At 35.3% G+C, this 26,856-nt stretch overlaps 1 protein-coding gene across 2 annotated transcripts; it reads right to left on the bottom strand.

Annotated features, from left to right (window-relative positions):
- Nucleotides 1-289: 289 nt before the first annotated feature.
- LOC127834496 (protocadherin gamma-A3-like) lies at nt 290-22,258 on the bottom strand. Of its 2 annotated transcripts, XM_052360362.1 has the most exons (11): nt 22,113-22,258; nt 21,171-21,230; nt 20,372-20,517; nt 12,595-12,645; nt 11,724-11,804; nt 10,150-10,260; nt 8,748-8,867; nt 7,490-7,642; nt 6,953-7,040; nt 6,270-6,385; nt 290-1,390 (listed from the first exon to the last, which is right to left on the bottom strand). In XM_052360362.1, exons 1-11 carry the CDS (start codon nt 22,192-22,194, stop codon nt 425-427), a joined length of 1,974 nt encoding a protein of 657 aa, XP_052216322.1. In that variant the 5' UTR covers nt 22,195-22,258; the 3' UTR covers nt 290-424. The 2 variants fall into 2 exon arrangements, with proteins under 2 accessions (XP_052216322.1, XP_052216323.1); XM_052360363.1 differs by lacking the exons at nt 20,372-20,517; nt 21,171-21,230; nt 22,113-22,258 and adding an exon at nt 14,916-15,277.
- Between the last annotated feature and the right edge of the window lie 4,598 nt (nt 22,259-26,856).

The following is a 26,856-nucleotide window of genomic DNA, read 5'->3' as shown; positions in this document are numbered from 1 at the left end:
CGGGCAATGTTCTTTTCCTTTTTTAAATTTTATTCTTGATTTTTTACTGGAGCTTTTACGATCCAATGTTTACATTTATCGATATAAAGCATTTAATGAATAAGTTAAAAAATGCCAAAATCTGTGAAAAGGCCCCTTTAACATACTTGCATGCATCTCGGAATACAAATTATTATCTCAACACCTTACTCTCAAGCATATTTTGGGACCAAGAGATTTTTGAGAAGATTAATTAATAATAATAATACTAGTAATAATAATAATCAGACACGCCCATAGCTCATCAAAGTACTATCTATCTATTTAATAAAACAATGTTAAATAATTAACTATGAAATAGTACATGCTTATATATGTTTTTCTCACATTTATTCATTATTTAAAACTTAATTGTTCTACTTTATTTACATATACGAATTGGCTTTTAATACAAGTCATTGCCATCGTCACCGAAGTCGTGATTGTAATTACTAGCTTCGTGCCACGTCATACTTTCTTTACCAACGTTATGTTCTTCAGACATCGCATCGACATTGTTGACGTCATCAGCGACGTCTTCATTGTTGACGTCACTCTCAACGTCATTATTGAAGTCGTCCGCGACGCCACTCTCGACGTCCGTAACGACATTACAAGTGCCGTCACGCTCTACGAAAGCGTTGACGCCATCCACAATGTAACGCCCGACGCCCACATCTTCATAACCAGTGACGTCACAATCAACGACACCAGCCGTGGTTGAGTCAACGACGTCAGCAGCGTTAGCGCACATAGCTCCGATTATTTTCTCACGCTGCTTTCGTTTGTCTACCACAGAATAAAGCTGACCCAACGACGTCGTCGTGGATTCCGTGACGTCACCTCCACCGCCGTTTTCCGAAGATATTTCTTGAGACGCGACCATTCCTGAGCTACTCGGCGTCGGCGTCAAAGTATCAGTGACGTCAGCGTAGTCGTTCAACGAATAACGCAACTTGGAATAGTCGTCATTCAGCGGTTTCTCCGTTTCTTCGCTGATGACGTCGATGGATAACTTCGGGTAAGCTCTCGCCAGATCGTACGGATTTATTGGCGTTGACGATAACATGCTGATGGACCGCCGATGAAGCGACCGAGATTTCTCGACCTCTTTTATCGCGTACTTCGTTTGCGACGCTTTGGCTAGTCTATGTCGTACGAGAAACACGATAAGACAAACGCAGACGACAACAACGACAACGCATGGTACGGTAATTTCAATAACCAAAATCAACGAATTATCGTTGTCGCCATTTTCCTTCGCTGGGGCCGTTGTCGATGGGAAAGTCGGCGGCGACATGGGAAACTCGTGGAAAACACGTAACGTCAAAGGGACGCTGGCGTTCCTCTTCCGCTTGGACGATTCCGTTGCCTGAAATGCACAAGTTAATAAATTAGAGCAAAATCACATTAGATATATTACTACTGCTACATCAACTACTGGTATACTGCCTCGATTGCTAATGATGCTAATGATGCTAATTATAATGATGATGATGATTATGATGATGATGATGATTATGATGATGATGATGATGCTGAGTCGGAGGAGAAGTGGGAGGAGGAGGAGAGGGAGGAGGAGTCGGAGTCGGTGGAGGAGGAGGAGGAGGAGGAGAAGTCGGAGGAGGAGGAGGAGGGGAGGAGGAGTCGGAGTCGGTGGAGGAGGAGGAGTCGGATATACAGGATAATGGAGACTATAGTGGCGGAATATATATGGGCGCAGAATAAATAAAAAATAGCTTCAACTCAATTTAGACACCACTAATTCCTCTGAAGTTCTAACATCTGAATTACGAAGATTATCTTAATTTCATATTGCAATAAAGTTTGCATTGATGACGTTATAAGACAAAGTACATAATTGAGCCGCGCTCTGGGAAAACGGGGTTTAATGACTGCGCAGTCCGCACCGGCTATTCAAGGGCGACTCGGCTCTTATGGGATTATCGTTTCAATAAATTCTCATCAAACTAAAATTCAGTCTAGGTAACAAGTGTCATCCCTGATTAGCCCGTGCGGACTGCGACACGTAGAGCATATTGCTCACATGAAACACCAATATCGCAAGTCAGATGATCACATTAAATGTTTTGTACCATTAATTGATAATTTTTATATTATTCTATATCAAATAAATTCATCCAATGGGCATTCTTCATATGTACCACTTGACCGTCCAATATATTCCGGTATTGGATCCAATAAGTCTGTATTTGTTCCATATTGGACAGTTGAGAAGTAGTGCACTATGCAATTGTTTTATAACGATAAAAGCCGTTACCCAGAAAAGTATCCGAATGTACAATAATCGATTCAAACAGGCGCTTTTATTGAAAATAGCATACTAGATGCAATAAATGCGTCTGTTTACTGGGAAGCGTTTTGTTTATATGTTGTCATGAATATATGGAAGGGTATTTAGGTAAAAATTACATCATTCGTGGTGAATATTTACATTATGACTGATGCTTATTCTAATATGTATTATGACAATTCCAACATGCTTGTTGTCTATTCGTTTATACTTGATGATTGCTGCAACATTACATCATTCATGATGAATATTTATATTATGCGTGATGTTTGTTCTAACATGCCTCATGACAGTTCCAACATGCTTGTTCTCTATCGGTTATACTTGATGATTGTTGCAACATGCTTGGTGACTATCCAATGTTTGTGTTATCATTGTTCCTGAAACCAGTCATAATCGGTTTTGCCACTAAGCGTCATTAACAACAGCAATTAGCAACAGGCAGTAAGCACTACTAAGCAGAATGCAACTAAGCAGAATGCAAGTTACTAAATTATGACAACAGTTTATTTTCCGTATGTTGAATAAATTACTTTTCGGAAAAAAGCGAAAACATCCGAATCATTTTGACTAGTAAACTGAATAAGCTGAATTAGTTCACTTTCTTATATAATCACCATTAAACTAAATACGTTTATTGTTGCCATGAAGACCAAGTAGGCCTACACAAATGAATTGACTGCCGTGAATGTTTTTGATATGTGTAAGATGCAATTGGCACTCAAGAAATTATACATGTAATTTATTCAGGACATAACGGGGCTGATGTGTTGGAAGTGTGGCCCAGCCCTAGTCGGCATTATCTCTTAACTTTGGAATTATTATCGTAACACGGCGACGCTTTCATTCAGCAAGCGCACGGATAACGGAGCAGTCAAAATTGTTAAAACGCTCTGCGGACTAGATTTCACAGTTAAATAAAGAGTCTGACCATATAATTGACGAAGACATACATGCGTTTTCAATCTGACATAATTCGTCGCTCATTGTGCATGTATTTGTAAAGCGTCTGTACTTTCAGTTTCTATTAGGATGCGAAATCAAAATGTTTAAGAGAGGTTGAAAGACGTCCGCGATTGTTGCGCCAAAATATCAGTCGATTGCAAACTTTTTCGAACCAAGAAAGCAAGAGCCAATAAGTGCAGTATAATTCGTGTTATCGATTTTTTTCAAGTTTAAAGTTTATAATAAGGACAGTTTCAAGGATTAAAGATGTTATGAAACTTCAGTTAATTATAATAGTTAACAGTTTTATTAAATCAATACAAGTGTGCAGCTTCAACAAAAGTTAAGCAGCAATGATTTTAAGATATGCTATTTTATAAATCATTTCACCCTATTTCAAGAATGAAATCACCCTATTTTTCGAAATCGATGGGTGAAAACCCTATTTACCAAATAATTATGTGGGGCATTGAGTACAACTATTGTACTCCTCGTTGAGAAAACAACTACTTCTACTACATGTATTAAAATATCATAAAACATAATTTTCAATCAAGTTGGAAAAAATAAATAAAAAAATGTCATATAAACAGGTCTATCATGAACGTTGACGTCGCTCTTGGTAACCAGAAAAATTCCCACGCACGGATTTCAACCGTCATTGTTTGCAATCAATTAAGTGCATAAGTACTTAAATTTGTATAGAGTTTTTTAAAGGTGTATGTCCAGCCATAGGTGGTTAGCGTGTGGCTATGATAATAATTAGTGAAAACACTTTTGGAATGATAAATAATCATATTTTAACGAAAAATCAACTTTTCTAAAAAAAAATAATTCACTATCAAATATATATATATGCTGTTTAAAACAATGCACCCCGTTTTCGGATGATTTTGAGTTGGATACCTTGTTATATATAAAACGATGGTGATTTTTTTTATAGAAAAGTTGATTTTTCGTTATAATATGATTATTTATCATTCAAAAAGATGTTTTCACTAATTATTATCATAGCCACACGCTAACCACCTGTGTGTACAGCGTGTGCGCCGGGAGAACAGGGCTTAATGTTTTTTTTGTTAAGCTCTATAAAATTTATATCCTCTCTGTATGAAAACATGTCGGTGAACATTAATCCGGTGTTAATTTTAAAAAATATTGAGTCATTCATTAATTATGTATCTAAAACGGAGCATTAATCCGAAATAAAAAAAAACACATATTGCATTTTAGATCGGACACATGAAATTATTTCGAAAGAAAGCAATAAAAGTTTCAATTCTACATGAGTAAGTCTCGCTGCGCACGATTACGCTCTTACTGCTCGTATATATTTGACTTTTATGAATCTTGGCAAATACCTAGTGTTTTATTTTGCTTAATCTAAATTGTGTCATGCATCTATATGTACTTAAAGCAGCATGACCAACAGCTCTTTCATATGTGAAAGATATTGGCACGAAATACATACCCATCTATAATAAAGTTTATATGTGTACTTCAATATTATAGTTTTATAGCATTTTATGTGGTGCAATATAAAAGTACTCTAGTAAATTTGAAATTATGTAATTGATTTCCTCTCAACATACATGCAGAGTTCCAGATAACTTTTTCAGCAAAATCTTGGTTTACACTCTATAAAAAAATCCAGCCTTAAAGTCTATTATTTTTCCCTTTTTCAGGTAAGTACAATTTTTGGCACATCCGCATTTATGTTTTTTAGTCTGAAAAGCTCATGACAATTGCCGGGTTACAGCAGACTTCTTGCGATAAAGGGACCAGATAATGGAAATCGTTCGGTTTTTCGACTGTTTAAAAGATGGTCTGTTATTCATAATAACGTTAAAGTGCTGTTGATTTCATACTTGTAATGCGGGCCTAGACAAGTGGGAACTCATTGATAAAATGTTTACATTATATGCATTGATATTGAGTTTTACGCATGATCACAAATTTTGAATTCTTATTTTATTTTTTCAATGTGTAACCGTACGCACAGAATTTAAGTCTACTTTTTTACTATATTTAAATCATTTTTTAACGACTTTAAGCGTCTTATCTGGAGCTCTGCATACATGCATTAGTAGCATATATTGAACTATATCCATAGAATTTCTTTGGTTATTGAAGGTAAATTACTGTACAAAAATTATGGTTAGTCATTAACCAAAAAAAGTTACGTCTGCAAACACGCGGTTAATTTCGTTTCAGTAGCAACTATCTTACAAAGGGGCGCAACTTCTCCTATAACATAAAATTTCCGTTATACGCCGTAAATTTTCGTAGTCGTCCGTAGCATTTCGGAACGACTGTCAATTGACATCATTGTATCAAGCATGATTGTATGTTGATTTGTGCCTGAGTGAAACTCACATCTTGCCATCGCGTTAATTTATTCAACGCATCAATATTTGATTTCATTATGCACTGCGCCTATTGCACAAGTCTCTCTGCACAAACCAACATACACATGCAGCATGCAATTAATGAACAAGAATGTTGCATCTGTACACATGGATGATACCATTAAGCAGAATGTAAATAGACATTGGACATCAGGCAAGATGTAAGTGTCATCAAGCATGAAATGGTGTCTACATACAAATTGAAAGTACCATCAAGAATCATGACACAGTCACAAAGAAGGATGTAATTGTTACCTAAATACCCTTCCATATGAATATATTCAATAAGTTTCACAGGTCTAATAACCTATCATTATTTTACCATTTTTTGAATGATGATTATTCGTTTAAAAATAATATGTTGATACATCTAGATATATATCTGATATAAAGATATTTTTTAGTCGGGAGTAAAAATTTGCTTGTTTAAACATAACGTATACATTCTTTTTTAATCTTTGAACATTATTTTGAAAATCGTCATTTTATCAAACTGTAAACAAGTCCCTGTAAGAAAAATCACAGACTGAACACACACAATAAACGTTTAATTGTGAAGATAGCTGACGTTAAGAGACAGTTACCATAATATTGAACGTCAACGTAAGGATCTCGCCTGACGTCATATTCTTGACGTTCTCAAACGCTGACGTGACGGTTAACACTCCTGTGAAGTTGTTGATATCGACAACTCCATCATCTGAAGCAAAAAAAAAAGGTAAGATATTAATAAAAACACTGATGATTTAAAAACTAAACAAAAGTTATTTGTAAAGCATGTAAATACACATGGGAAACAGAAGATGTATTAGTAACAAATACTGTAAAATCATTTATATGCGTCCGAATGACATTTCGTGGTTTTTCACCCAATTTTTTTTTTCGGACACTTATATTTGTTGATATCTGATTTTTGAAAAAGAAGATAAATTTGCGGCGGTCATTTTCCCGATGTGTTTGTGTTAAATTCGTGGATCGGTCATTCAACGAAACCAACGAAAATTAATGTCACACGACTAATAATGATTTTGCAGTACGTAAATCTAGTCAGGACATTAAAGCAAAATTTGCATAGTTTGATTAGATTTATTGAGAATCAACGAATAGGGTTATTTCATTTCATTTTTCAAACCTAATATTTTTGACATTATTGTGACTTTCCACCAATTATACTCACGTCTGTTGTATCAAATAATAAAAAATATTATTAAGAAGAAGACGCGCGTGGTTTTGATTAAAGAAAGAAAACAAGGAATTGTCGCGTGACCTGGTTCTATGGTATATGTGACGTCATAATTAAGACCTACGTCACCGTCTCGTGCAGACACGTGAACGGGTCGGACATCCAGCGAGCCCTACAATATTCAACAGAAATACACTTTCCGAACATTTAACATAATTATAACATGATAATCTTGCTATTTTTTAAATAGATAATCGATGTTAATTAACTACCAATGACGAGGTCTAAATCCTGGATGCAGAATATTTCAATCAAAGATCTATGCAATAATTAAGTTTATTTATAAAGATTTGGTTTTATATAGATAATTGCAATTAGATTAGCATTTAACAGAAATATCCGAATATGTGGACAACATCATGAGCACATAACATTTAATGCCAAAAAGTTACACTGACAACCATCACACAAACCTATTGTTTATACATTAAACTTTTAGTTAATATTATAAGTAAATTGTTCTTGCTCAAGTCATTTCGTCTAACGCACGTGAAAAAAACACTGTTGTTTAGTATTTAAATAGTATACATGTTTTTTTTTTCAGTCTACTCAACCGGGTACCTGAAAATGACGATCAATCTCTGCTGTGTAAATGGTGACGTCACATGTTGTGGTGACGTCATCACACTGTTTTCGCAAGAAACGCGGTGGGAGGTCGTCCACATCCATAATGGTGATATTCAACGTTGTGAATTCTTCTTGACCATCAACGTCCTGTAAAATACAGACAATCTATAAATGTCCTTCAAAATACAGACAATCGTTCGACTAAAATATTATATATGCAAATCTTGAGCTACATTTACTTTTAGTTTTTAAAACGAATTGTTGTTTACATTTACTCAATATTAAAAATGGCTGAATGGGTCAAGTTCCCCACGGGTACTGCTTCCCCGTACCCCGGGTACTTTGAAGTATACTTCACCGTAACCCAATACTCAAATAGTGCTTTTGAGTACCCCGATATACTTCAACCTACCCGAGTCGGCCGCGCGCCAGAGATTGACGAAAAAACGTTCTAAAATATAGATTTTGTTTACAATTTTCAGTTTAAATTGATTAAAATATCACAACTGGTATACTTCATTACCTGAAAAAAAGTTTTCATATTTTCATATTTTTAGTATATTCAGTAATACAATTTTACGATGTGAAATCGAAAGGACATCCTGAAAATAGGTGGCATAACGATATACACACTATAAATAACGTAAGTAGATTGATCATTTTATATATAGCTCTAAATATATTAGTGTCAAAATCTACCCGAATGAAATCCTCTCAACTAATATAAATCTACAGTAAATGTTGTATCTTATCATGTTTTATTAGGTTATGAAAGATTGGGTACCTGTAAATATACCGGGGTACCCAAAAGTATCATTTGAAAATCGGTGTACGGTGAAGTATACTTCAAAGTACCCAGGGTACGAGGAAGTAGTACCCGGGGGTGGTGAAGGGAACTTGACCCATTCAGCTTAAAAATGTCCACATTGTGTGTTACTCTTACTGATGTCGCGTTTATGACAGAAAAATGTTCGCTGTGTCCAAAACAGGCTTATTTAACAACATCAAACGGATTTTTAAAAACTGGCAGGACTGAATACACTAGTGAAGATATATATTCTAGAGGTATTGAGATTTTCTAGGACGAGATGTTTCCTTTATCTTCTAGATCTATATGTATCCTATATCTTGCTTTATCTCTCATAATCAGAATTAACTTAGATCTAAATTCAGCATGCACAACTTCATACAAATAAAGAACAATGCATGCAAGTGTCAATGTGTATACGTTTACTAACGATGAGATACATACCACGGCGACGATTTTCAGCATCAAGAACTTGGTTCTACCCATTGTGTCGTAGTCAATCGTATTACGGCTCGCAATCACGCCCGTCGAGCTGTTGATCGCAAAATATCGCCGCCCATCGTACTGCAAATTCAGCATATTGTTTTGATATAAATTTCGTCGTCAACCGTCGCAATTAACAAGCAATCAAAGACACTACAGGGTTCGACATTAACTTTTTTTAGAGTAAGACCGTCGGACCAGCTCCTCTTAAAATGTACTAGCCCAAACCTGATGTCTACTAGACCATAAATGACATTATCATAGCAAATTAACACAATTGTGTTATGTAACTGTTTAATCAGGATTTATCAGTAAATAATCAGTGAACACCAGATTTTTTTAATGCATAGAGTAAAACAATAAAATAAAACTTTTTTTTTTGCTTTTCTTCGTCAAATTCAAGCCATGGGAACTGACTCGATTTTCCATCTAGGATAAAATTGACGTTTTCATGTTTCTTCATATTTACGTTTCGTGTCAGTTTGAGTGTGGGATTCTTTTTTATTAACTGATTTGTCGGACAAAAATCCGAACTTGAACAAAGCCATTCTTTTAATAACATTCTCTTGTCTGCTACGCAAAAATGTTTACATTGACGATACCGATTTTCGATATAAGTCGTAAAATCATGCTCTACAGTTTTACGACACTGCAGAAAATCATTAATATTCATGACAACTTGACCAATGGAAACCAGCAATTTCTGCAGGAAGCTCTATTTTGCGTCTAAAAATACTGATGAATCATGTGAATGCTCCGCATTTATTAGACTAGTTTTGTTTTAATGTAAATAACGGATACGAGAGTAATTTTACACATTAAAAATAAAGGTTTTCACAGCAGTTAGTTATAGTTATATATATATAAATCAGTATTGATTTTTTATGTACGACCAGTCGGACAAGCTAGCCCGCAGTTTTACTAGCCCGACCACCGATCTTACTAGACAATGTCTGTCGGACGTGCCTTAGTGTCGAACCCTGCACTAACACGCAATCATATAAACATACACGCACTCACACAAAACCATCTTTAACGCTAAATACGCAAACATAAACAATGACACACGTTCATATACACGGATATGCAATCATTTTCACATACACGCAATCACATACAAACAAACTCGCGACCCTTTGTAAATGCACTAAACACTAAACCATAAACACTAACACGCGAACGTAAACACGGAAGCGCAACCAAATTCAGAGACGCTTTTACATGTGCAAATAAAACTATGCCATTAATTGTTTTTGATTAGTAATGATTAAAAAGTACACAGCCATATCCCAAAATCTAACATCCAAACGCATATACGCAATCACTCACGCACAAGACACAATCGCGTACATTTGTGCCACACCTGCAAAATAAGATACTGGTCCAGTCGGAATTCTTTTATGGCATCCGCGGGTATATCAAAATCTCTCATCTTGGACTTCACTTCAAACACAGCGGCGCCGATTTGGTTATTCTGGCGTAGAAAATATGGGATAAAGATCACATTAATTACTGTAAAATCCGTATTATTCGTATTACATTAATAATCGTATTACATTATTTTTCGTAAGGCATTATTTTTCGTAAAGGCATTATTGTTCGTAAGGCATTATTTTTCCGCGCTCTGTGAAAAAGGGGTTTAATTCATGTGCGTAAAGTGTCTTTCCAGATAATCATGTGCAGTCCGCACAGGCTAATCAGGGACGACTATTTCCGCTTAAAGTAGACTTCTGCTAAGAAGAGACTTTCATAATATCAAAATATCATAAAAGCGGAAGATGATAAGCCTGTGCTTATCTGGGACGACAGTTTATGTACATGCATTAAATCCCCTTTCCCAGAGCGAGGTGCAAATGATTTTACAGAAAAATTATATATTTACTTAAAATTTGCAATACGATCATACAAGAAACTTATGTAAAATTAAACTTATGTCCACGCTGATAAATACAAAATCAGTTAATGTCTCTCAGTTTATTCAGTTATCTCTATAACCGAAATATTATCCAGTTCAATCAAGCACTTGTATCTCTGATATAATTACCCGAGAAGGGTAGGTTTTAATAAGTTTATAGATGTCGCCGTGGCTAAGTGGGTATAGCGTACTCATAGAATCAGGAAGGTCGCTGGTTCGATCCCCACTGTGGGGGCGTTCTTTAGGCCTCCCCAGAAGACACCAAGTACTTGTCGTCGCACAAGATGCAGTGAATGCATGAATGCAGAACACATAATGTTTTAACAAGAACACATGCTTATTAAATAAAGTAATTCCGATGCATTTTACATTGTCATAAGCAGCATAAAAATCTGGTCTTTTATGCACTAGTTGAATTGCTAAAGAAAAATCGTTTTCAAAAATTATTTGAAAAAAAAGGACTACTGACGCTCAAATGGTCATTGTCGGCTCGGGTACTACTTACATGTACCCCGGGTACGTTAAATATACTTAAACGGACCCGGTCGATATAAGACTGTACCCGAGTTGTATTAACGCCGAAATCCGATGTCGTAAATCGCGCTACTGATTACCGTAAAACGATATTGTTTATCTTAAACAAACATCTCTTTAAAAAAACAACTGCATTAACATGCTTTTTAAGTAGGAGTTTCGATATTATAGAGGCCATTAAACAGACAATTGACATAAACTGAGACCATAATTAATTTTTTTTAAAGCCGACAACGACCGATTAAGCGTTAAAATTCCCGGGTACGTTATAGTATATTTACCGTACCCGGGGTACATGTTAGTATACTTAAGAGTACCCGGGGTACATGTAAGTAGTACCCGAGACGACAATGACAAAGCGAGCACCACTGACCGGTGTTTACACATCCTTTAACGTTTAATTGGGAATCCCACAAAGTCACGTGATCTTGCACTCTCGATAAAATCGAACTTAAATAAAAAGGTTTAAGCTAAATGCGACATTTTACCTCAGGGATGGTTATGTTATATGGACGAGCGAAGAAGTACGGCGGAAATTCGTTGATAGGTACAACTGATACATGTAGCGTCTGAAAACGGAGACAAGGCAATATTTATATATACGTGGAATTAAATAATTAAAGCAATGTTTGGGAACGCTAGGCTTAATATTTGCGAGTGATTTGTTGTCCCGTATAAACCTGTGCAGTCCGCACAGACTTATCATCGATAAAACTTTCCGCCGAAATAGAATTTCGCTAAGAAGAGACGGAAAGTGTCATTTTAACTCAGCATGTGCGGTCTGCACAGGCTCATTTGTATTCAAGTCTTGTTTGAAAAAGGTGGTGATAATATGAGTCATGATATTTCTAAATGTACGCGTTACAAATGTTTGCGAAATTAAGCATATAAAGTAAAATATGTGTGCTCGTCGTGGTAACATAACCTGATAAGGCGTTGTGTTTATAATATGACTTAATTCACGGGCGTATCTTAGAAATATAAGTTTTTTTTATTACATGTACGTATTAATAGCAGTTTAAATATTAAAAATGCATTCTGAAACACGTTTAAAGGTTCAAACACCTTTTGTTATAAATTACAATTAAGTGTTAAATAATGTTATGCGACAAAGTGAAACAGCTGCGCTTGCACATAATCATACACTCCCTTGATTTTCTAAGGGAGACAATCGCGCCTGCAAATTGTTACAAACATACGGCATTACGCTCCCTTGTTTACCAGCGTAAATAATTTGACTTGCATTTTGTTTGTTTATCATTGATTGCATCGGTCGTGAGTCTACACAAACAACAAACAAACATGCAGAAGTTTCACGTTATAAAACGATGCTCGTTTAACCAACCGGTACTAACTTACGTGGCTGCTTTGGTCGCATGTGATTTTCAAAGTGATATTCGTAGTTCCCAGCTGGAAAGAAAACGATTGTATACAAATTATATTATTATTTTGGTTATAGCTCGTAAATAAAATAGTCACGATCTTGGAAAACGGGATTTAATGCATGTGCGTTAAGCCGCACATGTCAATCTTATGACGTTTAGTATATTAAGATAATATACAAATAAATATAATCTAAATAAAAATACTATAAAAGCGGCAAATGTCGTCCCTAATAGCATGTGTGCACATGCATGCATTAAGCCCTATTTTCACAGAGCGCGGCTCAAATTCAATTGGAAAACATAGTTTTCTTTAAAAAACGTCAGTATCCGTTTTTTTCGCGCAATAACTTTAGAACTAGGAACTACAACTAACAACATGTAGCATACATCTTAATCTAAACTTATTTATATTATTTTATAATACGGGCAATTAAGACATAAAATTACATAAGAATACCACATGTGGATGTGTCTCAAAAAAAAATGCCACGCGACATATATTTTCGCGATGCTATTTAAAAAAAAACACTTTGACATATGCTAAATCAAATGTAAATACATACCTCAGGAAAAATTATATCAATGACATCATAATTGTGTAGCGAATCGCACTAAATATTCTCGCATTATTTATTTTTTCTTCGCAACCGTTCCAGAATTAAGTCATTACTCAATTATCTCCCCTGAATACTCATCTTCAGTGAGTAAGCCGAAGACTGGTTCACTACATATAGTGACAGTCTTTACCAAACACAATTTACGTGACCATAACTCGACTTAAATATATTGCCGAATCTCAGATTTCTGTCGAATTTATTTGCTTTGATCTTTTCGATATCTTATTATTATTATTATCCTGACAAATCACAAACGCTTGTTAAAAAATTATTTGTTTTAAACATTATAGTTGGCATCTCTATTCTTTCAGTATTCTCGCGGTATTTCAGAATTCGTGACGCATTTTCCATTCGCTCTCAGAAAGAAGTTGTACGTGTGATCATGAGCAATATTCTGGTAAGTTTTCGTTGTTATCCATCAAAAACACATTTATTCACAAAATTTAAAGATATTCCGATCTAACTTTTTAGTCTTTTAGCTTTAATATTTAACGTATTTACACCTCGTCTGCTCGCACTTTACCGATATCCCGAAAGGTTACATATCAATATAATAAGTCTAGGCATAAAACCACAAAAACCGATACCGTTGGATTTTCGTACCACAATCTCACGTAAAAAATCTTCCAGATTCTAAATCATCAAAAAACAATACATTTATAAATTGTCTGCATTATTGATCAAATTTTAAGATTTTTGTTGGTTTTCCGTTTTAGAAACTGTTCTGTCAAGGCAAGAGCTGGGCATCACACAAGCCATTCTATCCAGCAAAACTGACAGTTTTGGTTTACAGAAATCAACAAAGGAGGGATTCCTGAACTATCAAAATTTCCAAGCTATACACACAGTTATTATCTTTGGTGATCTTTATTGGTTCTGTTGGTTTACTTGGATGGAACATGTGTGAACTTTTATAGAACTTTGAAAAGTCTATATCTTTCTATCTATAAACAAAAATCAGCTATGGTATAATAAGATCAGATGTGCAAACACTGCCAAAGGGTTGTTCAATTAACAATTTGAAGGCAATTATGCTGAAAAAATATGAAAGTTCCCATGCAGATTTAGTCTGTATATCGACAAGTGTCTGCCAATAAATAGAGAATACAATGTTAGTGTGATTGTGTACTTAAAATTATCCCACGAGTGAAGAAAGGTTTACATGTCGAGGCTTGTCGAGCCATGTAAACCTTTCTGACACGAGTGGGATAAATTTAAGTACACAATCACACTAACATAGTATTCTTTTATCCTACAATATTGTTTTATTTAATTTATTCCTAAAATAAAAGCAAAAACACATTAAATTAACTGAATCTTACATTGCGTAGTAATATTTATTGTGATCTTTCCTGTTTACGGAAATCGAAATAGTCCTTAAGAATTCCACGCAAAAGAAAAGTAACGAGACAAAATATCGCTACACGTCTCGATTCAAATTTTATCAGCGTTCCAAATGTAACACACTCAAGTAGAACACAGACGGTTGTGTTCAAACTACAATTCTTGTTTCACCACTGTAAAAAAAACAAATTTACAAAATGTGTAGACACATACCGTGGCTACGTAAAGCATGATTCAGCATTGATTCCCGCCGATATTGTAAATTTTAGTCTTTAAACAACTCTTCTTTTTACACAATTTATACTTACTTACACAAAAATATTGTTCTACTCACCGAAGTTGTATAATAACCACGTCCATGTTTATTTTCGTAATGTTTAATTTGCTTCATGACGAGTTAAAATTCTAGACAAATTTCTTCATCGCCATCCATCTTTTTCATTTTAAAGCACTGGACATAAGCAGGCAATTCTTTGTGGATAGACATTCTTTGATCGACTGACAAAGGAACAACTAAACCATCAAAGAAATTACCATTTAATTCGACATCGATTTCCTTCGAAAAGTTAAAGAACAATTCACTGACACTTTTCTTAAATTTAATCCATCAATTGTTCAACAAAACATCGCGTTATTCAAGTACATTCGACATTTTAACTAAATCGAAAATGCAGTCTCACCAATTTCATTCCAGTTTTATATCCAAACACTGTGTTTTTCACATTCATAATATTATAGATCTAGTAATCCATCGTAAACACACACACACTCGTAAACTCGTTAAACGACTGCGTACCCAATGACCTAAATGACGCATTTAGGGGTGAAAGCATTCTATACATAGATGGTGACGTCACTACGTTATTGTCAGTAAGACCGGTGTGTACACAATGGGGGTGAAAGGACAAAAAAAACTAGTCCCTACGTAATGTTCTAAAAATAAGCGTGGAAGAAACCTGATCTAAAAATAACTGTGGTGAAAACCTTATCTTTTCTTTATGAGTCGTATTTGTTCTATAAAATCATTTAGCTGTAGGATAAATGTCAAACTAGTAATACAAAAATTACCACAAGTATGTAAAAGCAATTACTGTTGTGATCATTTTTAGTAAGATAGTGTAATTCTAAACAGTAGCAAATAGCTTGTTTAGTAAATGCATAATGCAATTAATACGATTTATTTTCTATTGTGTAATTAATAAATTGTTTTTTACTCGTTAATCCATGATAAATGTTTTATGGCTAGTACAAAACCAGCATTGTTAATTTTGTAAAAGGTAATAAAATAACACCACTTTGTAATTTCATATACGTAAATATTGTTGTACTGTAGTTTGATGACAGTGTTTTAGTATTACTTATTTTGTAACTATTACTTGATAAGCCTATAAATGATGTGAAGTGTTTTGTATCTCCACACAATACCACATACCTTTTTAGCTCACCTGATTGCTCAGGTGAGCTTTTCTTACCGGTCTTTGTCCGTCGTATGTCCGTCCGTCCGTAAACATTTGCTCGTAAACACTCTATAGCCACATTCATTTCTTGTCCCATCTTCATGAAACTTGGTCAGAAGCTTTGTCCCAATGAAATGTCGGCCGAGTTTGAAACTGGGTTGTGCCGGGTCAAAAACTAGGTCACTAGGTCAAAAAAAGAAAAATATTTTAAACACTGTAGAAGTCACATTTCATGCTCAATCTTCATGTAACTTTGTCAAAATGTTTGTCTTAATAATATCTTGGTTGAGTTCAAAAGTGGTTCCGATCCGTTGAAAAACATGGCCGCCAGTGGGCGGGGCAGTTTTCCTTATTTGGCTATAGAGAAACCTTGATAACACTCTAGAAGTCACAATTTTTGCCCACTCATCATGAAAGCTGGTCAAAACATTGGTTCAATTGATGTCTCGGACGAGTTCGAAAATGGTCGAGATCGGTGAAAAAACATGGCCGCCCAGGACCCTCAATCCATTTTAGGGGAAGCGGGTCGCTACCCATAGCAGGGGGAATTTTCGCGGCTTTTCCCTTTTTTTTGGGGGGGGGGGGGATTTTTTACTTACTCTCTAATTATAACATTTGTACATGTTTGCACTATATTCATTGCTTTTTTTCATAATTTAGTATGTTTGACAAGATTAAATTAAAATAGAATTGAAATATAATAATCATGAGATACATCTATCTATAAAAAATAAAAAAATAAATTTTTGTTTATTATTTTTTTTTAGGGGGAATTTTTCCCCCCAACAAGGGGAAAAAAGTATACTTTTCAGGGGGGGGGGGTGCGGCTGAATTTCGGCCGTGGATTTGACAGATTGAGGGCCCTGCCGCCAGTGGGCGGGGCATTTTTATCTATATGTATATAGTGGCAGTTTTCCCGTTTTGGCTATAGAGAAGCCTTGTAAACACTCTAGAAATCACAAATTTTGCCCAATCATCATGAAAGTTGGTCAAAACATTGGTTTTATTGATATCTCGGACGAGTTTGAAAATGGTCGGGATCGGTGAAAAAACATGGCCGCCAGTGGGCGGGGCATTTTTCTCTATATGTATATAGTGAAAACATGTGAACACAGTAGAAGTCACATTTTTGGCATCATTTTCATGAAATTTGCTCAGAACATTTGTTTCCTTGATACGAGAGTTGAGTTCAAAAATGGGTCCGGTCAGTTGAATAACATGGCTTATGGGAGGGGGGCAGTTTTCTCATTATGCCCCCTCCCCCCTTTTCGAAGAAGAGGGGGTATATTGTTTTGCTCAAGTCGGTCCGTCCGACCACCATATGGTTTCCGGATTATAACTCAAGAGCGCTTATGCCAAGGATCATGAAACTTCATAAGTACATTTATCATGACTCGCAGATGACCCCAATTGATTTCAGGTCACTAGGTCAAATGTCAAGGTCACGATGACCCGAAATAGTAAAATGGTTTCCTGATGATAACTCAAGCACGCTAATGCCTAGGATCATGAAACTTCATAGATACATTGATCATGACTCGCAGATGACCCCTATTGATTTTCAGGTCACTAGGTCAAAGGTCAAGGTCACGGTGACCCAAAGCATAAAAATGGTTTCCGGATGATAACTCAAGAACGCTTATGCCTAGGATCATGAAACTTCATAGATACATTGATCATGACTCGCAGATAACCCCTATCGATTTTCAGGTCACTAGGTCAACGGTCAAGGTCACGATAACCCGAAATAGTAAAATGGTTTACGGATGATAACTCAAGAACGCTTAGGCCTAGGATCATGAAACTTCATAGGTACATTGATCATGACTCGCAGATGACCCCTATTGATTTTCAAGTCACTAGGTCAAATGTCAAGGTGACCCGAAATAGTAAAATGGTTTCCAGATGATAACTCAAGAACGCTTATGCCTATGATTATGAAACTTCATAGGTACATTGATCATGACTCTAAGATGACCCCTATTGATTTTCAGGTCATTAGGTCAAAAGTCAAGGTCACAGTGCCAAAAAACGTATTCACTCAATGCTGTCAAGGTCACGGTGACTCAACTTAGAAAAATGGTTTCCGGATGATAACTCAAGAATGCTTACGCCTAGGATCATGAAACTTCATAGGTACATTGATCATGACTCGCAGATGAAATAATGATGAAACTTGACCAGGATGTTTGTCTGGACAATATCTAGGTCAAGTTTGACATTTGGTACAGATTGAATGACCGACTCCTCTCAGGTGAGCGAACTAGGGCCATCTTGACCCTCTTGTTATATATGTACTGTTTTATGTGTTATTTGAATGTTTAAATAAAAAAATAGGGATGATATAACATGATGCATTCTAATATTTGCATTCAATTATAACTATAGAGCAAAGTGTATGCTGTTTAAACTGTGATTTAAGAATTGCTACAAAATGGCTAGTTTTTTAGTGGCGACAAAATTTAAACTATTCAACAATAGTTTGCGAAAGAAAATTAGAAACCTGCAAGATACCTGTATTTATTAATATTTTATTTGCGAAACAAGAATGTTGTTATGCTGTTACACAAAATAATACATTGATAATAAATAAGAAGACAATGCGCGGTGTTAAAGTTTCCCAACATACAGACGAATGCTCCTGGTATGGCTTTTAATAAGTAGTGTGTGTTATTTGACAGTCTAAAACTTATTGGATTAAAAAAATCCTGTCAAATTTGTCAATCAAAATTGATTTGACACATTACATGATTTTGATTATGTTAAATCAGTGTACTGTATGCTTAATGCAACTGCTTTAACAAGCTGTCAAAGTGAATTGAGACATTTGATGAAACAAACTGTTTCCTGGGTAGGACCAGTACTAAGTGTCTATATGACGTACCATGACGTCGAAAGTCTACAAGACCTACTAGGTAGTACGAGAAATGTACTTCGACGTACAATTTTCACCGACCCTTGAGTGTTAGCCAATCAGAAGACACCTTACATCTGTTGCTTTTAGAGATATTTGACATTGAACATTATTATTATTATTATTTATACCAAATTATGCGACTATCGACCGCTTACTCATAGATATTGTGCGTATTTATTAAACATTATTAATATTATAATTTTTACCAAATTTTGCGACTATCGACCGCTAACTAAAGATATTGTGCGTACTTATTGACCTGGCGTGGCGGAATTAACCTCTGATTTATGCAAGTTATGGTTATCACAAAATACGACCAACGGGAAGGTTATATAAATTATTTATCCCGTGAATATTTGGTAACTGTTTGGTTACCGTTGAGAATTTCCTACACAGTAATGCGCTGGACGGTCGTGATACTCCGCCCCGCATGATCAATAAATACTCACAATATGCTGAATAATTTTAATTTAAAAAGGGTAACAATTGAATTTCTTCAAATTTGTAAATCATCTATTTCAATGCATTAAATACTTGAAAATTCTATGTGCTTTTTTTGCCATTCTGATTTTTTTTTTTCATTTTGTCCTAAATTAAAAAAGAGATTTTAAACAATTATCATGAATAAATCTGAAAGAAAAGCGGCTCAAGAGACAAGTGTTTTGATTGGCTGTTCAGAAAATGTGTACGTCGAATTACAAACATGTATGTCGAAGTACAAATTGTACTTTGACGTACACATATATACTTCGAAGTGTATTTTATTTTTGTATGTCGGCATTCAATTATTGTATTTCGACCTACATTTCTCTTTTTACATTGTATGTCTTTTTGACTTTCAACCCAAATGGTACGCCATAGTATGTCTTTAGGGTTATCTAAATAATGCTCCCACTTAAGGGATCAATACAGAGACCTCCCAGTGACAAAGCCAGTTAGCAGTCACCCCATCCACTATACCACAGCCACCGAACCAGCTTTAAATTCCTGTGGCTAGAAAAAAGATGCTAGATCTTTAAGCTAGGAACGTGTAACTCGTTTTAAGATTGATTTTTTTGATGCATTACTTAATTATTGCAACAATTAAAATATTTTGAACACAATCATGTCCATATATTTATTAAAAATACATGGTTATCAAAAAAACTTAAAAAGCTTTTGCCCGTAAATTAGGTAGCACTTATAATCATACATGTATTATATTTTATTATATTTTTATGGCTGATTAATCGAATTCAGCTAAGTTCATTTTGATGTCGTTCCGATGTCTTTGGAATATTGCTCAGAAAACAGATTGTGTCCTGATCAGCGTCATATCAATCGGACGTGAGATGCAAAATGTGACGTCATCGTATAATATCATAAGGACGATTAAAAAAAAAAAGTGACATCATCGTAATGCGTCACGCGTTATACCTGCATTTCGAGGTCCGCGTCAAAATCCAACTCTTCCTTCAGTGCAAGCACGCTTTCAATCATGCTGAAATATCGATCTGAACGACTTGGTGTGTATGACGTCACGTTGCAATTTCCGCTTCCGGTGAGATTGGCTATCACGTGACCTGAAACAACCAATAAAAATGAATCAGAAATTTTACCATGTAAGAAAGTCTTCTAAGGACCATGTGCGAATCCCAATGCACTCGATAAAACTGTTCAGCATATACAAACGTAAATGTGACGGATTTAAACACTAAAACACGCGATAAATCTGAAGCTATTTCACTAAAATGGCCCAACATTGTTTCGACGGTTTTTATCTGAAAGTTCATCGACAAAATCTGCCTCTACGATTGTAGAAACTTAACACAAGTTGCTTTTACTACTTTAGCCTTAGCACACCCATTAAATTTTCAAACAACCGGTATTTGAAATGATGATATACCGGTATACATTTTCAAATTTAGATCTACTAAGAAAGTGAAGAGCTTTGGGAAAACGGGGCTCAAAGCCTGTGCGTTAAGAGTCCTCCCGGATTGGCCTGTTCATTCCACATAGAATAATCAGGGACGATTCTTTTCCCCTTGACTAGAATATCGTTAAGAATCCCTTTAACGAAAAGAAAAGAAAAGCGGAAAGTTTCGTCCCTGATAAGCCTGCGAACTGTGCAGGCTAATTTGGAACGACACTTAACGCACACTCATTAAGCCCCGTTTTTCCAGAGCGAGGCTATATAAGATACTAAACACTTGTTCCGAACACTGTGAATACGCACCTACGGGTTCTGTTTCCTTGACAGTTACGTCATGCATGACGTCATTATTCCTTGTTTGTCCTGAAAATGGACAGGCTAATTATTAAATGCACTACCGCACTAATTGTGCATGCACATTTAATATTTAAACTGTATTTTACGAATCATCTATTACTTGAATGCTAGTTCAATAGATGACGTTGCAGTAAAATTACTATTATGAGCTTCAACAGACAGTTTCATAGTAAAGTTTCGAACTGTTTTGACAGTGCATTTTGATAGTTCTATCTATGCGAATAACGGATTTAGATAACACAAAATATATATATGCGAATAACCAAAACGGGATGTCGAGGTAGTTATGCGATGAAGTATCAAGTATCGTGACTAAAAAGCGTTTCATTAAGAATTACTATTATAAGGTTTATTTTTAATACGCTTTTACTTTCATAATGTTGTCAAACAATATTTTAATCGTATGCAGTCCAAAATGAACAACATTGATATACAAATATCAATAAAAAATGTGTGAAAATCGGTATTTCTGCATCAAACATATCTCAAACATAGAGGCATTTTTGTTCAAACATACTGGGACATGTCTGTTATCGTCATTATTATACGTGTGTCACATCTTACGAATATTTTGGTAAATGTCAATATATGAGCCGTGCTCTGTGAAAACAGGGCTTAATGCATGTGCGAACGTGTCGTCCTACATTAGCACGTGCAACCCGCACAGGCTAACCAGGGGAGACACTTGCCGCTTGTATGGAATATTTCGTTAAAATGAAGTAAGTTTAAATGAAGTTAGCGTAAATCCAGTTAAGGCTTAAAGTGTCGCTAATGATTAGCCTGTGCGGACTGCATAGGCTAATATAGGACAACAGTCTACACAAATGCACTAAACCCCGTTTTACCAGGACGAGACTTAAATGGTTTTATAACCAATAACAACATTACCTGTGGCACATTTAATACAGCATATAACCACCGCAATCAAAACAAACGATTCAGAAAAACAACAGCGAACACTCTTTGACATTTTATGCCAACGAACACAGTACAATATTATTATGGTCCAAACTTTGAAGTATCCGAAGGTTCAAATGTAGGTAGCTAAGTTTGTTTGAAATATTTATTTTTGCTCAGTGAAACGAGATTGTTTATACACCATTAATTAATTCTTATCTAGACTTCCAATACGGAATATTTGCCGCCGTGTTTGCTCTAAAATCTTGAATATGCACCGCCATTGAATAATGGTTCCTAACTGATAAGCCTTTTGGTAGTTCAGAAAGTTTTATACGGAACGCAAGTTAACAGCATTCGAAGTGTACGCGCGATCAATTTTAATACATTTTCTAGTTTACTTGTCTCGCATGAACAGGAATTAATACACAATTTATATAAGATTCGCTCTCAGAAAAACGGGGTTTAATGCATCTGTGTTAAGTGTCGTCCGTTATTAGTCTGTGCAGTGCGCACAGTCGAACAAGGAACGTTTTCTGAGAGCGAGTCTCCTTTATTGGCGGAGTATATTTATTACTTAACGAGTAGCTTAAGTTTCGCAAGATCAAGACGACATATAAATAAAGAATCGTGTCCACAGACTATGAAGCCCACACATTTCGAGCAATTTCTAAATGACGGCAAATTGTCGTTTTGTATTTACCAAAGATGAATCGCAAACTTAATGAGTTAAATCGTTCCATCTGCTTAAATCGTCTCTTTTTGTGTTAATAATAATTGGATATGAAAACATCATTTCCTTAATTTTATAAAAAATCGAGATCAAAGGGAGACAACTTATATTTTGCGCAACGTTGACTTACGGTTTTTGTAAGGTTATTTGACTAACATTCCCTTTACTATTGTTTAATTTGAATTGCAATGCTATGATGTTAAATTTTATGTACACTTATATGTATCCTGAATATTGCTAGGCCAAGTGTGAGATTGAACGCTCTAAAACCGGTTTAAACCCCAGTGCTTTGCATTGACCGTTCCATGGCGGTGACCCCAACTTTATTCTACTATGTGTGTATTTTGTTTCGTGTACGTTGTTTCGTATTGTGCCGTACTGTTTTGGCAAGTGATCACTTGCCTTTAATAAAGGAACATGCAATTGTGTATAATAAGAATGCAATACTGCTACAGCAGCTGGAGTTTCACTTCTTTATATTTTATAACAACTTCGCCGTGCAGACAAAATGAGACAAATGAACGAGAGATCCGGTTGTTATTCTAATTCTTCAGTTGAACGCTTGGGAAACGTTTAATAAAATATCTTAAAACATCCATGTGTTAAATAACCATACGATATTTTCAACTGTGCATACATCTTAGAGTTCCTTGGCTTGGTAGGTTTCAAGAAACCTGATCATATTGACGAGTGATATCACGCTCACCCACAAAGTTTAGACTCCGCCCACTGGTTGGCAAAAAGCGTTGTAATCATATAAGAACGTATTTTAAAAGTCGATATCATTATAGTTTATTTTCACAATAATTCAATATATGTAATATCAATTCACTCATTGGTGCCTGCATAAGACATCAGTGTACCCAAACCTGCATGTTTAAACGATTATTCCGTTGTTATAATAAGTTTTTACTGAAAATGTAGTAGGTATTGAACACATTGGGTTCTCGATATGTGTGTGGTTACCAAAACGAAACAAACACAGAAGACTCACACCTTAGAGACCATTTTCAAAATAAGAAAAATCTTAAAAATCAAAAAAGGTTCAGAATGACTTGAAGTAAATGTACTGAAACAAATAAGGATGGAAACATCAACAATAAATATATTCCATGCACACAACTTATATACATGTATTTATTATTTAACTGACTGTAGTGGTATTTGTCTGGGAAAACGAACACTTTGTCACATTAAATAATTTGTCGTGAGTCATTTTGTTGTTTTTATTTGATTGTTTACATCAATCTTAAAATTGTCTAAGCATTTGTTATCCGGTGTTGAATTGGTCTTGGTTCAGCAAAAACCGATTATCTCGTTTTGATCAGATATTGTCCGGGATTAACTAACAAATTATTGTCATAAATGGCAGATGAAAGTCTTCAACGCCATGTATTTGTATTGAGCAGGCCTTTGGTTGAGTATTTTAATGCTAAATTAGTTAAAACCAATATATTTAAACTCGATTGCATAGAAAGCCTGAGGCTTTTTTTGAAACGCTCTCGAGTCTGTTTCCTGGTACTAGAACCAGTATTTGGTGTCTATGGGGGAGATCTTAAGAGCGCTCACACAGTCGGGATCAAACCTGTGACCTCCTGGTCGCTAGGCGGACACCATATTTATTACCAGCGACTACAACAACAAACATAAACATTTGTTTATTCATCAATACACCATATAGAATAACATGCATACACAAACAAATATAACATAGTGTAAACCACACTTTTCATGTACATGTACATTTAAAATGAATTTTGAATTTCTAAACACACTTATATTTATATAACTATTCTTACAAAGAATGTGAATATTTGAAACGAATGTGAATATTTTTAAAATCTGGTCAATATGTCAAAGGCAAATACAGTTAATTAAACAAGACATATAGAAGGCCAAAAGTCCAAGTGGACATAGTAGGCGTACATCGTTTAAACAAGTAACAGGATAAGCTGAAGTAATGAGGTGATTCTTAAACAAATTGCATAGAACAAGTGGTGGATTCAAAGATTTTCCATTTTGGTTCATAGACTTTCTATTTGGGTTCATAGATTTTCTATTTTGGTTCATAGATTTTCTAGTTGGGTTTGTAGCATTTTTTGTTTGGTTAATAGATTTTCTAGGTGGGTTCACATTTTTTCTATTTGGTTGGTAGATTTTCTAGTTTGGTTCATAGATTTTCTAGGTGGGTTCATATATTTTCTAGTTGGGTTCATAGATTTTCTAGTTGGGTTCATAAATTTTCTGGGTGGATTCAAAGATTTTCAAGTTGGGAATTATAGATTTTCTAGTTTGGTTCATAGATTTTCTAGTTGGTTCATATGTTTCTAGTTGGTTTCATAGATTTTTTAGTTTGGTTCGTTGGTTTCCTAGGTGGATTCAAAAAGTTTCTACTTGGGGTCCTAGATTTTCTAGTTGGGGCATATATTTTCTAGGTGGGTTCATATATTTTCTAGTTGAGTTCATATATTTTCTAGTGGGGTTCATAGATTTTCTAGTTGGGTTCATAGATTTTCTAGGAGGGTTTATAGATTTTCTAGGAAAACTGATATGTAGTCTGAACAAACAGACCTGAAAGAATAGGGTGGCCAACCATGCCAAAAGTTCTAGCCTTGTTGTGAGGTTTAATAGAAAAGTGTAAATGAAAATTAAATTTGAAGTTCTAATAAATAAAGAAAATACAGCAATTTATGTAAGGTGCATCATAAATTTGTTGTTTTATATATGTTGCTGTAAGCATGTTATACAATAAAACCCAAAACTTTGTTTTCTGATCGGGTCAAGGTTCATCATTCCACAATTTGCAATAAATCAACACTCAAAATACATATGAACTGCTTTATTGGAAAACAGGGCTTAATGCATGTGCGTAAAGTGTGACCTAGATAAGCCTGTGATATTAACACAGGCTAATCAATGACAACACTTTCCGCCTAAAATGGATTTTTCTTTAAGGAGACTTAAATTAAACAAAAAATGCCATAAAGGCTTAAAGTGTCTTTCCTGATAAGCCTGTGTGAACTGGATAGGCTTATCTGGGATGACACTTATCCCATTAAGCTCCATTTTTCTTGAGCAAGGCTAATTTCTCAACTATACACAGGCATTCTTATAACAGCAATCAATCAGAAATGAAATCAATCTCAATAATTAACTTAATAACTAATAAATCCAAATCAAAACGAAAACAGCACTGTGCATAAATAATGTAATATCACTGAAGAGACGCGTTGAGCCATATCACTAACCAGCCATAACAGACCAGCCATAACAGACCATCCAGAGTAATAGAATTTGTAAAATCATTTATCTATGTCGGCATGAAAACTCATGTTTTTTTCAAAAAATGATTTTTTCGTGCACACATTAATTTACGGATTTCTGTTTTGTAAAAATAGAAGATTATGGGCCAGTAATTTTCAGATTAGTCTGTGTTCAATGAATCTTTAAACCATTTATAAACATAAATTGATAAATTTAATACTACAATATTGAAAATTATCGCTAAATCACTGTATATTCACTGTTTAAAAAATAGTTATCGTTTTTAAATCACAGATATTTCCTTGTAAATCACAAAAAGTATTCAGTAAATCTGGACTTCATCTGTTACTTGGAATAGTCTGCACTTCACATATTGAGGGTTGAATGCAAAACTATGCTATCTTATACCCCCGTCACACCGGACCGGCGTCCTTACGGCGACCCAAGTCGCAGTGAGGACGCCATAGACGCCGGAGGAACGCAGTAAGGACGCAAGAGGACTTAGTGAGGTGTCAAAAAATGCTCGGGACGCGAGCCCACGGCGACCACTTTGAACATGTTCAAAGTGGTCGCCGAAGTCCGGCGTTTTTACGGCGTTCTGTTAACGACGCAATAGTCGTAGTAGGGACGTGGTAGGGTCGCTGTAAGGTCGCCATGGACGTCGTGTGGTCGCCGCTAAAACCTACAGAAAATGATAATTGACTGCAAAACGACCGTACGGCGACCTTATTGCGACTT

Source organism: Dreissena polymorpha, chromosome 6 (genome assembly GCF_020536995.1).
Source record: "Dreissena polymorpha isolate Duluth1 chromosome 6, UMN_Dpol_1.0, whole genome shotgun sequence".
In the NCBI taxonomy this organism is placed as follows: domain Eukaryota; kingdom Metazoa; phylum Mollusca; class Bivalvia; order Myida; family Dreissenidae; genus Dreissena; species Dreissena polymorpha.
Note: the sequence above shows the minus strand (reverse complement) of the source record. Positions and strands in the feature narration are given on the sequence as shown.

Excerpts from the sequence above, each read along its gene's own strand:
- LOC127834496 (XM_052360362.1), bottom strand. The coding sequence starts at position 22,194 with ATGTCAAAGAGTGTTCGCTGTTGTTTTTCTGAATCGTTTGTTTTGATT. Across the intron at positions 8,868-10,149 it reads ACCAGTATCTTATTTTGCAG|TACGATGGGCGGCGATATTT; the intron begins GTGTGGCACAAA and ends CTGAATTTGCAG. Across the intron at positions 1,391-6,269 it reads CGTTGACGTTCAATATTATG|GCAACGGAATCGTCCAAGCG; the intron begins GTAACTGTCTCT and ends TGTGCATTTCAG.